The sequence below is a fragment of the Equus caballus genome, chromosome 7 (assembly GCF_041296265.1).
Source record: "Equus caballus isolate H_3958 breed thoroughbred chromosome 7, TB-T2T, whole genome shotgun sequence".
Lineage (NCBI taxonomy): Eukaryota > Metazoa > Chordata > Mammalia > Perissodactyla > Equidae > Equus > Equus caballus.
Window position 1 is genome coordinate 72,389,984 of NC_091690.1, and position 13,153 is coordinate 72,403,136.

General features: G+C 41.7%; 2 protein-coding genes across 19 annotated transcripts in view; one reads left to right on the forward strand and one right to left on the reverse strand.

The window, feature by feature from the left end:
* PAAF1 (proteasomal ATPase associated factor 1) overlaps window positions 1-11,137 on the reverse strand; it is a 43,789-nt gene extending 32,652 nt beyond the window's left edge. For 5 of the 17 annotated variants that reach the window (XR_011441063.1, XM_023645755.2, XM_023645753.2 and 2 more), the window contains exons 1-3: window positions 8,635-8,744; window positions 6,788-6,828; window positions 1,834-1,937 (exon numbers count right to left, since the gene is read on the reverse strand). Coding sequence is in view for 3 of the 17 variants with exons in the window: in XM_023645755.2 (XP_023501523.1) it covers window positions 1,834-1,937; window positions 6,788-6,828; window positions 8,635-8,681 (192 nt within the window). In the remaining 14 variants the exon portion in view is untranslated. Of the gene's footprint in view, window positions 1-230; window positions 299-940; window positions 1,043-1,833; window positions 1,938-6,787; window positions 6,884-8,598; window positions 8,748-10,998 lie in introns of those variants that run through there. The other 12 variants (XM_070274420.1, XM_070274425.1, XM_070274419.1 and 9 more) reach the window with 12 other exon arrangements.
* COA4 (cytochrome c oxidase assembly factor 4 homolog) lies at window positions 8,815-11,617 on the forward strand. Of its 2 annotated transcripts, none has more exons than NM_001257140.1 (2): window positions 8,815-8,940; window positions 10,967-11,463. In NM_001257140.1, the coding sequence occupies exon 2, from the start codon at window positions 10,979-10,981 to the stop codon at window positions 11,231-11,233; it is 255 nt and encodes an 84-aa protein (NP_001244069.1). In that variant the 5' UTR covers window positions 8,815-8,940; window positions 10,967-10,978; the 3' UTR covers window positions 11,234-11,463. The 2 variants fall into 2 exon arrangements, with proteins under 2 accessions (NP_001244069.1, XP_005611975.1); XM_005611918.4 differs by having other exon boundaries at window positions 8,915-9,055; window positions 10,967-11,617.
* Window positions 11,618-13,153: the final 1,536 nt, after the last annotated feature.

A 13,153-nucleotide genomic window follows, 5' to 3' on the forward strand; every position in this document is an offset into this window, starting at 1 on the left:
TTTAAAGAAAAGTTGCAGGAGACATCAAAACAGGCAAAATTCTGGGGATAGGGGCGGGGATGTGAGTATTCCACACTAAGATAAAATTCAAAGTTAAACTTTTTTATTCTTTGGGGTTAAGTATTTAAACATAATGACAGATCTTCTGTTTAACAGAACAATGTAGCAACATCAAATAGCAAAGTGACTCATGGCAGTTAGGAATTGAATGCTCAACCATAAGCACTTACTGTCTGACCCAGCAGGTACACAGCAGAAATTAGCAATGATGCTGGAAGAGATAGGATTGCATCAGGGCCTGAGTACAAAGGGAAGAAAGGAAGTCAGCACCCAGGCTGTGGATGCAAAACACCTGGGAAAAATGTAGGCTGGCAAAGTGGTGTTATACTTGAAGTTATTAGAACTGGGTTTCAATTCTGGTATACAGTCTAACTAGCTTTGATTATTAGGGTTAATTAACCTCTCTGAGTCTGTTTGCTTATCTGGGTGGAAATTTAAAATGCCAATCACCTAGAATGTTATGATAAACAACAACTCACTTTTGTAATATCTTAGTTTCATTCATATGCACTCTCACTCCCCACTAACTAGCCAGCCTATGAAGTAGAATACTATCTCCATTTTATAGATGAGGAAACTGAGGCTCAGGGAACTAAGTTATTTATCCAAAACCATATTGCTAGTAAGTGTCAGTTAATAAGACTTGGACTCAGATCTTCTGACACCTTCTACAATACCATGGCTGTTTATGAAAAGTATATATAAAATATATAACAATATGTTGCCTATTACCTTGCACAGAGAGTAATAAATGAACATTTGCTAAAAACTTTATGTAAAAAACAAAGTATTCTCTATTCTTATCAGTATACCCAAAATATTTTACAACTAAAAAAGTTTAATTACACAAAAAATGGGGAAAAATAAAAGGCTGGTTTACCCTTTGGGAATCATCTCACCAAGCACACTGACTGCAGCCATCAGAAAGAGTAAGGAAGGTCAGATCATGGGTTCTGCAACACTTAGTTTGGCCATCTACTCACTTTAAAGACCAATGAGAAAAACCATTAAATACTATTAATGTAGGTCTTCACCAAGGTCAGGCACATTATAAGGTTATGCTATCCAATACGGTAGGTACTAGCCACATGAGGCTACTGTGCACTTGAAATGTAGCCAATGCAAATAAGGAACTGAATATTTTATTTTATTAACTTAAAGTTTAATTTAAAAACTAATACTTGATTTATTGGAAAACTTTTTAAGTATGTTTAGAACTACTTGGGTTTGTGAATCTATGTTCTCAACTATAAATTTTATGAAATCTACATACATATCAAGTATTTTCAATAAAAATTAGAGTCTGAATTGAGATGAGCTGTAAGTATAAAATATATGCAGGATCTCAAAGACAATAAGAAAAAAATGAACGTAAAATATCTCATTAATATTTTTTTAATATTAATTAGAGGTTGAAATATTTTAGACAGACTGGGTTAAATAAAATATATTATTAAAATTAATTTCACTCATTTCTTTTTTCCTTTTTCATGTGGCTACTAAAAAATTTAAAATTACCTATGTGGCTCATATTATTTATCTATTGTACAGTGTGGGGATAAGGGAAGTATTAGGAAGTTTGATTGCATCTAAAAATATATGTAACTACAAAAATAAACCTCTTGATATTCAAGGCAATAAAAACTATGATTATGGTACAAATGAAATGGAGATGACACTGACACATAGATAATAGTACAAATATTTAAAGTAGATATATAGGTACAATCACAGTTTTGGACATGGTGTCTTCTAGAAGACATAAAAACCTACCTTGTTTATTTCATTCACAATAAATCCTTCTGAAGCTGTAACTTCTGGGATGCCATCTTGGCCAATTCCTTGACAAGTTAGGTTGCCATACAGAGTTGGTTTCCCTATAAGCACAAAAGAAGCATGTCTCAAAAAAGAAGAAGAATTTAACATTTTTCTCCTTGAAGACCCAATTTAGGCATCTGTATAGACAGCAGAAAATTGGCTCATGAAAGAAAAGCAGGTATTCATATTAAAAGTGAGGTGAAGTGGAAAGAGCACTAGCCTAGGCGAACCTAATTTGGGAGAGAATACACTCAAGGGCTAAAAGCTAGGAACAAAGATTTAGAGATATAACGTAATATTTGTAGAGAAAGCTAGTGGCGTGATCTCAATCTCAGTTTTGCTGGCTGTGAAATGGAATTTTCCCAGGATGAAAGGTGAAGATCAACATGCATATACATCCACAGGATATACGCAAAATACACGGCAAAGAGTTAAGCGTCAGTAATCTGGAAAATGTGCTTAAGTAGAACATTGCTTTCTCAGTAATATGGGCTAAACACAATATTACCCCATCTACATATAAACATATGTAGATGGTAGAATGAAATTTAAAACTTTCTATTCTTCTTCTGCACTTTATATATATACTTCTGTAACAGCCCATAACACAGTTTACATGTCTGACCTCCCCCCTAGACTGTGCACACCTGGACTGCAGAAACTAGCAGGGTGCTACAAATTATTCAGTAAATAACTGTTGCACCAAACTGAAATTCTAGGAGTAAGAGGGAAGTAGAAACCACCCATCATGGATTGACACAGAGTTGGAGGGCTTCCCAGAGAGGGTGGAACTTGAGTAGGACCTTGAAAGATAGGACTGGGCTAGGCAGAAGATAAGCAAAGGAAACTCCAAGTCAGGCAGGGGCATGTAAAGAATAAAAGAAAGTCAGAAAGAACAGGGGGAAGGAGGCATCAAAGAATATACCAGGTTTGCTTACAACAGTCATGGAAAAGGTAGATGGAGGATATTAATGGAGGGCCTCACAATCTAGGGTAGAAGTTTGGACAAGAGAAGATCTAGTGAAGAAGCTTTTGGCAGAAAACTAGCGTGAAGCGATAGTTCAGAAAGATGCCACAAAAATAGGATTGAGGGAACTCGGCTTTTTGTCCCACTCTGATTCCCTCTTGGCTTCACCAACTGCCCTATGAAGTCTGGCCCTCATGGTACATCACTGCAAACTATCTCCTATCTGCACCCTCAGTGGTCTCTTTGTAAAGTCACCGAAATGATCTCAGTGTTGGTTTTTCATCTATATAACAGACCTGGGATTAATCCAAATACTCACCTTCTACATTCCTACATGCAGGCTGCTAACTGCCGCTAGAGAAAAGGACCCAACTGTGCAGACTGGCACCACTCAAACTCTGCATAGTTTTGCAGTCCTTTTGCCCCTGCTGTTCCCCACAGCAGCCAATTCTCATGACACCTATCCTGCCATAAAAACCTTCTTTCTTAATAGCTAAGAAGTAGAAACAACTCAAATGTCCATCAAATGATGAATGGATAAAAAAATGTGGTGTATCTATGTAACGGACTATTACTTGGCCACAAAAGGAACAAAGTATTGACAAAAATGGATGAAACTTGGAAATGTTATGCTAAAGGAAAGAAGTCAGAAGACCATATATTTCATGATTCCATTTATATGAAATGTCCAGAATAGGCAAATCCATAGAGACAGAAAGTTTATTAGTGGCTGCTAGGGGCTGGGGGGGGGGGGGAATGGGGAATGACTGCTAAAGAGTATAGTTTCTTTTAGGGGTGATGAAAATGGTTGGCATTAGATAGTCATGATAGATACACAACTCTGTGAACATACTAAAGTCTACTGAATTATATACTTTATTTATTTTATTTATTTATTTTTTTGTGAGGAAGATTGTCGCTACCATCTGTCGCTAATTGTCCTCTTTTTGCTTAAGAAAGGTTGTTACTGAGCTAACATCTCTGCCAATCTTCCTCTATTTTATGTGGTATGCCGCCACAGCATGGCTTGATGAGAGATGCCAGGTCCATGCCCAGGATCTGAACCTGTGAACCCCAGGCTGCCAAAGCAGAGTGCGTGAACTTAACCACAATGCCACCAGGCCAGCCCTATATACTTTAAAAAGGTGAACCTTATGGTATGTAAATTATATCTCAATAAAGCTGTTACTTAAAAAAAATTAAGATCCTAATAGTACCTACCTCATAGGGTTGTGAGAAATAGAAATAATGTATGTAAAGTAAGTAGGACTCATTCTACTTCAATAAAACTGCTATTTAAAAACAAACAAAATCTGGGGCTGGCCCCATGGCATAGTGGTTAAGTTTGAGCACTCTGTGTCAGTGGCCTGGTGTTTGCAGGTTCAGATCCTGGGCGTGGACCTAGCACTGCTCTTTAAGCCACACTGTGGCAGCGTCCCACATAAAATAGAGGAAGACTGGCACAGATGTTAGCTCAGGACAATCTTCCTCAAGCAAAAACAGAAAGATTGGTAAGAGATGTTAGCTCAGGGACAATCTTCCTCACAAAAAAACAAATCAAAACAAAAAACCTCTTCCTTAGGAGCTGACACTATTTTCAACATCACAAAGAGAACTGAGGCATTAAGACACTCTCAAATTTCCATGTCCACGCCTATGCATTTATCTACATCTGCACTTACCCTCACCTTCTTTCATCTTACTCTTTTAGACTTAATTCTATCTCCTTCTATCTCTTCTAAGACATTGGCTTTTTAGTCAGTCCTCTCTGCTACCTACAACCTATATTTTAATTGCTCTGCAATTAGTTCCCATCTTTAAAAACAAAACCCTTGACCTTCCAGCTACCATTCTCTCTTCTTCTATGCAGTACCAATTTGCTCAAAAGAAGACTCTGATTAAAACTCTATTTCTGGGCCAGACCTGGTGGCCTAGGGGTTAAGTTCAGCACACTCCACTTCAGCCGCCCAGGTTCAGTTCCCAGGCAGGGACCTACACCACTCATCTGTCAGTGGTCATGCTGTGGTGGCGGTTCACATACAAAAAGAGGAAGATTGGCAGTGGACGTTAGCTCAGGGCAAATCTTCCTCAGCAAAAAAAACCAAACCAAACCAAAGCAAAAAACCCTCTATTTCTCCTAGAAATAGAATATATTATTATACAAAGACATCAAAGGTATCTGAAATGAAAAATAATCAGTAAAACAAAACTTTCTGATAAATTTAGAAGGAAATTTGATTTTTTTTTAATGTCACCACACTAACTGCAAACAAATAGAGAAGAATAACACAGGAGTGTCAGTCAAAGGAAAAATTGATAAGATTTGGGAACTATCTGGATATGGCAGAGTAAAGTGACTAGGTTTTTCACTCTGATGCCTAGAATGATAGTAACTTAGGAAATAAGGGGGCCAGCCCAGTGGCATGGCGGTTAAGTTCATGTGCTCTGCTTCGGCAGCTGGGGGTTTGCCACTTCGAATGCTGGGCACAGATCTACACACTGCTTATCAAGCCATGCTGTGGCAGGCATCTCACATATTAAAAAACAATGGAGGAAGATGGGCATAGATATTAGCTCAGGGCCTATCTTCCTCAGCAAAAAGAGGAGGAGTGGCAGTGGATGTTAGCTCAGGGCTAATCTTCCTCAAAAGAAAAAAAGAAATGAGAAAATCTAGAAAGATAACCTGTTTGACAACAGAAGTGCTCAGCTTGGTTCTGGATTTGATAAATTCAAGATGACAGTGAATGTCTAGTAGACAAGTGTTCTAGCAGAAATGTCTAGCAGACAACTGTTCAATCTCTACTTGAATTCAAAGAGAGGTCAGGGCTAGAGTGCTGGGAGCCGTCAGCCTACAAGTTAAGCCTCTGCCTTGTGACACCGTCCAGGAGAGAGATGAGGGGACGCACGGCGACCCTCAAGGGAATCTACCAGGCTGCTCCTGCAATAAGTCTCCCTGGCACTTTTGACTTTCCTGCTTCTGCTTACTCTGTTCTGCACCTGGGGTTATTTCAGGGGAAGTCAGCTCGGCCCAGGGAATGAAAATGAAACAATACAATATTCTAGGGAAAGTTCTGGGAAAAAACATCTTCTAGGGAAAGAACATTCTGACCCGTCCTTTGGTCTGGTGAAGCGATGGGAGTGGAGAAGGAACAAAGAAATCTGCAGCCCCCACAGATCTCTCTGGGAGGACGGTGGTTGCCAAAGCCCATTGAGTCAGGAGGCCGCTGGGGGTAGCCTCCTTGAAGTAAAGAATTACAGAAGCTTAACTCCCCCTGGGCCTACACACAATCACTTACTCTTGGGCAGAAGCTTGACTCCCCCCCGGCCTACACACAATCAATTGCTCTTAGGACTATTGTCTACCTTACAATCAATTACTCTTAGGACTATTGTCTACCTTGCAAAAACCCGCTTACGCAAGCCAAAAGCATGTACTGGGATTGTTTCATGAAATCATCCTTGCATACCCTGAGCCCTATATAAATCATACATACACAAAATAAAGTTAGACTTGGACACCAAACTCCTTGTCTCACCGCCTCCTCCCTCGCCAACGCCGTCCATCCCTCAGGAGACCCTGTTCAGCTGGGGCTGGACCCCGGCACTAGAGCTCTAGATCTAGAAATCATCATCAGGAAGGTCACAATTGAAGCTATAGAACTGTTTAGAATACAATAATAAATGGCTAAGAAACTGATTAAGATGCATCAGCAATGTGTCCATGAGTAAGTCTGTGGCTTCTAAATGGGAAATCAATCTGAAGGCCTTTCCCCGGAATGGAGAAGTTGGGGTGATGTGAGTACAGCACAGACTGGTCAAGAACATTTGAAGATTATGAGCATTGCACAAGGAGTCTGGGCCAGGAGAAAGTAGGACACTCTCTTCTAAGGATGGTAAATCCTCCTTCTCTAAAGGGAAGGCATATAGATTTATGGACATTACCTGGGGGGTGACAGCTCAGCCAGGCCTCCCCTTCATCCTTCCTATGAAGAGAGACAAAAGCCTAATTAGGCTCACTCAACGTTGAAAAGGATGCCACTGGTGCAAGGGGAGAAAAAAGATCATATAATTTCCAGTTTGGCCATAGTACTTAAACACGTCTAATATAACATCTTATCCAGGTATAGATTATTCTAAGACAAACTTGGTTTATTTGTTGAAGAAATAGTTGTCGATTAAGTGTTTAATACCCAGATATCTGTTGGTTAAAGAAAGCGCAAATATTTCAATACGGAGTTCACTATTCATTTATAGCTCTATAGCTTTGAACAATCACAAATATTTTATATTTAGATATTTATTGAGACTATTGTAAGCCAGGCCCTATGCCAGCACTTTGCATATAACATCATTAATCCTCACAACTTAACAAGATACCTTTTATTATCCCCATGTTAAAGATAAAAAACCAGGGGCCAGCCCCGTGGCCAAGTGGTTAAGTTTGCAAGCTTTGCTGCGAAGGCCCAGGGTTTTTTTGGTTCGGATCCTGGGCACGGACATGGCACCACTCATCAGGCCATGCCAAGGCAGTGTCCCACATGCCTAAATAGAAGGACCCACAACTAAGAATATATGACTATGTACCAGGGAGCTTTGGGGAGAAAAAGGAAAAAATAAAATCTTTAAAAAAAAGATAAAAATCTGAAGCTCAGAGAGAAGTGACTTGCCCAAGGTCACCTAGCTATGAAGCAGGAATTGAAACCGAGGACTATATATGATGTCTATGTTCTACCACCTCACAGACTTTTTACATGTTTTAGAATGCACCTCTAATCCTTATCTCCTCACTCTAACACTTTTAAGGTATAGTGGAAAGGGCTTAGGCCTTTAAGGAGGAAGACGTAGGTTGACAGCAACTCTCTATCACTTACTAGCTGCATGATCTTGGGCAAGTTACTTTCTCTGATTGTGATTCTGATTCTGCCTTCTCTCATAGGCGCCTGGTGGCCCTCAATAAATGTTAGTGTTCTTCCTTTATTACTTATCACACTTTCTCTGTTGTAGCAAGTGATGTGTATTTCGTTTTGGCCTATCTAGTAAGGTATTAAGTTTAAATTTCTTAAATGCAGGAGGCTATGTTTTATTCATCTTCACCATTGTTTCAACTTGAAAAACCCTTATCAGTAATAATAGTTGCCATTCATGGCACTGCTGTACTTATCCTGGTATCTAGAGTAATGACTTGCACAGTATATGATCAAAAGTATATTTTAAATGGATGAATGGTTTCCTGTGCCTTCCCAATTAAGTTGTCAGCTTCTTGAGGGCAGGAACCAACCCTTAAGTTTAGAGTACACATCCGAACTCTACCAAGCATCTACCTAGGTCAGAGTCTGGACATGGTAGTATCATATCACATGGTTTCCTGAACAGAATTGTCCAATATGACTAACAGAGCACTACAGGCCGAGGAAGATACAAAGATTTCATCATACACTCAAAGACAATGTGGTGGTGGTGAGGACAGGGACTTTTGCAAACAGCTGGCGACCAATAAATATTTGCTAAACAACTATGACTCCTCAGCCAAGAGTCTTTCTTCAACTCATCGATCCTAGTTCTCACGCTGGGATCACACAGGACCTATGTGTTCCCTTGGCCTCATGGCAGCTCTTCTAAAAATGAAAAACAATGACCATGTAGATTTGAGACTTTTTCTAGACCTAGTGCTCCCTCAACAACTGATGAGGTAACCCCTATTGATATCCTGGGCCGGGCAAGGTTATCCTTAACGCAAAGGCAACATCCGTTACCCGCCTCCTTTGTCCCGGTTCCGGGCTTGGATTCACCTGAGGGCTTGCGCCCAGTCGCTCTGAATCCTCAAAGGCGCCGCCATCTTGAACCCGCCTCCACTAGCCCGCCTCTTCCGCTCTTTCCCGGAAGTGGGTCCCCTGAAGGGTCTGAGGCGAGGACGGAGGGCGGGATCTACACCGAGAGGCCACCAATGAAAATGCGCGGTGGGTCCTTCCCCTCACCCACATCCGCGCGCGCGCTCCCCATAGAGGCTGGTTCCTGGCAGGAGAGTCGGAAGCGTTCCAACTGCGTGCAAAGCCGACGCTGCTGTGCAGGAGCGCGCGTTCGGGTGTCCTGTTCCGGTGAGCGTCTCGTGCGGCGCCTTTGTGCGGTGAAGCGTAGCGGGCACAACCGAGGTGTGCTCAGCCATTGCGCGCGCGCATGCGTCCTCTCCTGAAGTTGGAAGAGGAACCTCAGGTGACTTGGCCACCTGATTTTCTCTGCTTTCCCGTCCTTTCCAAACGTCAGTCCAGGCCGGCCTCCGCCATCCAGCTGCCGACCATCTCGCTTGCCCACATCTCTGAGCAAGGGTCCTCCTCTTTTTACTCCAGGGGGCACGGAAGGCGGGATTTGGCGGGGGAAGAGTACGGTAGCATTTACTGAATCCGGTTGTAGCCCATGCACTTTTCACTTATTATCATATTAATCCTGACAGTAATTCTGCGAGTTAAATATTACTTTAAGGAGGAAACTTAAACAGATTGCATGCTAGGGTAAACAGATTGCATGGTAAGGCGTGGTGCCTGTATTCGAACTCGGATTTCTAGGTTTAGGAACCAAGGCACTTTTCTTTCCACCGTGCTTGCTCTAAGAGGTTTGCCTTTAAAGAGCTCACGGTGTATTTAGAAAGAGGAAACGTACAGTAATACGAACTATCGTTATTGAACTCTGGACGTGCCAGTCTCCTTACATGCATTCTCTCATTTAGTCTTCGACAATCGTGTGAGGTAGATATTATCTCTTTTTTTCAAGATAGATTATGAATTGATTTGCTCAAGGTCACCCAATGAGTCAGTTGACAAAGCCAGGCTTCCAATCCAAGCCTGTTGTGAAGGCCCATTTCCCCCCTCCTCCCTTAGGTTATGCTTCCTCCAAAGCAAATGAGTTTTGTGTCGGGCTGTGGAGTGCTTAGATCCTTCTTGTGACTTCCATTGCCCTCTAAATGCCTTCACAGGGCTAACAAGGCCTTGCTATGATCAGATATTTTCTCGTCTTGCCAATTTCACTTGTTTTCCTGTTCTCATACTTTATTCTCCAGTCATACGGAACTTTCACTTCCTCTCCGTGTTGCATTTTGTCTCAACCCCCTCCGTGCTCTTCCATTGACCAGGAACATTCTTCCTCCCCATCTCTGGCTAACTCCTATTCATCCTTCAAGTCTCAGTTTAGAAATCACTTTCCCAGGAAGCCTTCCCTGCCTATTCCTGCCCTTGTCTGGTATCCCTCCACTGTGTTCCCAGTTTTAACTGTCTGGACACACTGTATAGTAAACTGTTTACTTGTTTAGATTGTAAACTCCATGAAGGCAGGAACTGTGTCTTGGTCACTCCTGTATCCTCAACTCTAGCATGATAGGTACTCAGTGATCCTTTGCTGAGTGAATCAGAGACACAGGCATTAAGGAATCTTCGCTCCTTTATAGCATGTTATGGTGAAATTTGTGCAAAGGCCAGGGTCATTTCTCTTCAAACCTTCCTTAAGGTCCTTCTCTGTGCTACTTTCTGCTGGGTGTTCTGAAGCAGATGATCTTGGGAAGAGAGTCTGGGCAAATACACCTCACATTAAGCACTCTTGCTTACCTCACAGACTCATCTCTTGCCCTGACCCTTGCACACTGTATGCTACTGCCACTCAGCTGTCTCCATTCCTCCCATATGTCAAACCCTATGCATAATTGGGTACTCTCCCAAGTGTTTAACTTTGTTCTTCTCCAGCCATAGAATAAGGCCAATAGGAGAAAAGAAGAGAGATTAATTCTTTTGGGGTGGATCAGAGATAGCTTCTCCAAAAAGGTGACATTTCACCTAATTCAGATTCCATTAGCAGAGTCCATTGAAGCTTATTTAGTGCTGTGCTAAGCATTCTCACATACTTTGTCTCATTCCATTCAGTTCAAACCATTTTGTAGGCATGCACTCTGCCACGCCTAGTGCTGGGGGCACAAAGGTGAATCAGGTCCAATATCTGTCCTCAAATAGCTTACAGTCTCCAAGGGAAAACATATGCATAAATAGGCTATAACAGTGCAGTGGTCAGTGGTATTTATAGTAGAGGAACCTCATTTATAATCATGTCCCTATTCTAACCTTGCCTCCATTGATGTTCTAGAGACTCCCAAAGATGTCAACTCAAGGCCATACCTGGGTCCGACAGGTGAAGAAGGAGGATGAGGAAGAGGACCCTCTGGACCAGCTGATCTCCCGATCTGGCTGTGCTGCTTCCCACTATGCAGTGCAGGAGTGCATGGCCCAGTACCAGGACTGGCGACAGTGCCAGGCACAGGTGCAGGCCTTCAGGGACTGCATGAGTGAACAGCAGGCAAGGCGGCGGGAGGAGCTGCAGAGGAGGAAAGAGCAAGGCAGTGCACACCACTGAGACCCCAAACCACCTATCCCCAGAGGATGGCCCTGCAGAAACTAGCACTGAGAGATCATGGGAGGAAGAAATCCTAAATGGTGGAAGTGTGGGCCAAGAAGTGTAAAACTAGCAGATAGTCTTTGGGACTGGGGTTAAGAGCGAAGCAGCAATGGGTTTGGACAGGACTGCCATAAAGAGCTGTCATATTTTCATGATGAGATCCCATACATTGTTGTCCATCTTTTCCCACCAATATTAAATATTGACCAATATTTGCCAAGTAAAACAAAGAGTGGGGTTGAGGGATGCTCTTCTACCCTACATCTTGGGTTAGTGTGCCAAGTACTGAGCTGATTACATGGACATTCAGTTTTAAAAATAAATTCACAATCTGAAGGTAAATTGGTTCCCTAATCAAGCCTTCATTTATTCAGTCATTGGTTCTACAGGTTTTTCTGATACCTTCTCATGTGCCAGACACTTTTGGAAACTGATGTGATGAATAATATGATCTCTGCCTTCATGTTGCTTAGTCTAGTTTGAGAGAGAGAAACAAAACAACGCTGGAATAACAATCATATAAGTGGGGCCGGCCCCGTGGCTGAGTGGTTAAGTTTGCACACTCTACTTGGGCGGCCCAGGGTTTCACCACTTTGGATCCTGGTTGCAGACCTAGCACTGCTCATCAAGCCATGCTGAGGTGGCATCCCACATAGCAAAGCCAGAATGACCTACAACTAGAACATACAACTATGCATTGGGGGGCTTTGGGGAGAAGAAGGAAAAACGATTGGCAACAGATGTTAGCTCAGGGCCAATCTTTAAAAACAAAAAAAACGAATCTTAAGCGAGTTAAAGTTGAACCTTTAAAGATGAAGTAGACATTACCTATTTGTAACATAACAGAAAGGATTATTATCTGCAACAAATAAAAGTTACCTAAAAATCAGTAAGAAAAAACAAACAGCCCAAATGAAAAGTGAACAAAGTTAAAGTATTATTAACTGATTCTGTTGGAAAAATCAAAAGTATTTATAATGAGCAGTATTGGTGGGAATGGAGAGAAACACATTCACACTATTGAAGGGATCATAAATTAGTAAAGCTTTTGGAGGGCAATTTGGTGGGATCTACAAATATTTTAAATATTTAAACAGCAGTTCCTCTTTTAAGAATCTTAAACAATATTTTTGCAAGATGTATCTACTATTCTGTTCATTGCAGCATCGTTTATAATTGTGAATAGTCACAATGTAAAATTCCATCAATAAGGACTATATTTGCTTATATATCCAAATCTTTTATAACAGGAATGTATCTATGGGTTAATTTGTGTAATTAAAATAGAAATAATAAGGCATGAGATTCTAGCAGAGAGGAAAGGCAGAAGGACCTCCTTAGCAAGAGGAATGCCTTTCAGACTGGCTAAGTGGAGGGAGCAGTTTCTGAGGACTCGGGCTCTAACAGGGAGCTAATACATTCTGTGACTGGGTGGGTCACGGAATGTATTTGGGCAAAGAGGGCTTTATTGCCACCCCAGCCTGTTTCCTCAAGTAAATGGGATAATTCCTGTTTAATAGGCATCCTAAGAATTAAATGAGAGATATAAATAACCAGTAATAAAAATTGTGAGCATTTATTTTTCTTTTCCTTTTACTCCCCAAATCCCCCCAGTACATAGTTGTATATTTTAGTTGTGGGTCCTTCTAGTTGTGGCATGTGGGACGCCACCTCAGCATGGCTTGACAAGCGGTGCCATGTCCATGCCCAGGATCTGAACCGGCGAAACCCTGGGCCACCAAAGCAAAGCGCGTGAACTTAACCATTCGGCCATGGGGCCAGCCCCAATTGTGAGCATTTATTAAACTGTTATAACTAATATTTATGGAGCATTTAACCCAGGCTGTCTGTGCTCTCAATCCCTATGATAGGCTGCTT

What these genes read in the sequence shown, in the direction of transcription:
- COA4 (XM_005611918.4), top strand. Translation starts at nt 9,020, where the DNA reads ATGCGTCCTCTCCTGAAGTTGGAAGAGGAACCTCAG. An exon ending in AGTTGGAAGAGGAACCTCAG is followed by an intron (nt 9,056 to 10,966) that starts GTGACTTGGCCA and finishes TTGATGTTCTAG; the next exon opens with AGACTCCCAAAGATGTCAAC.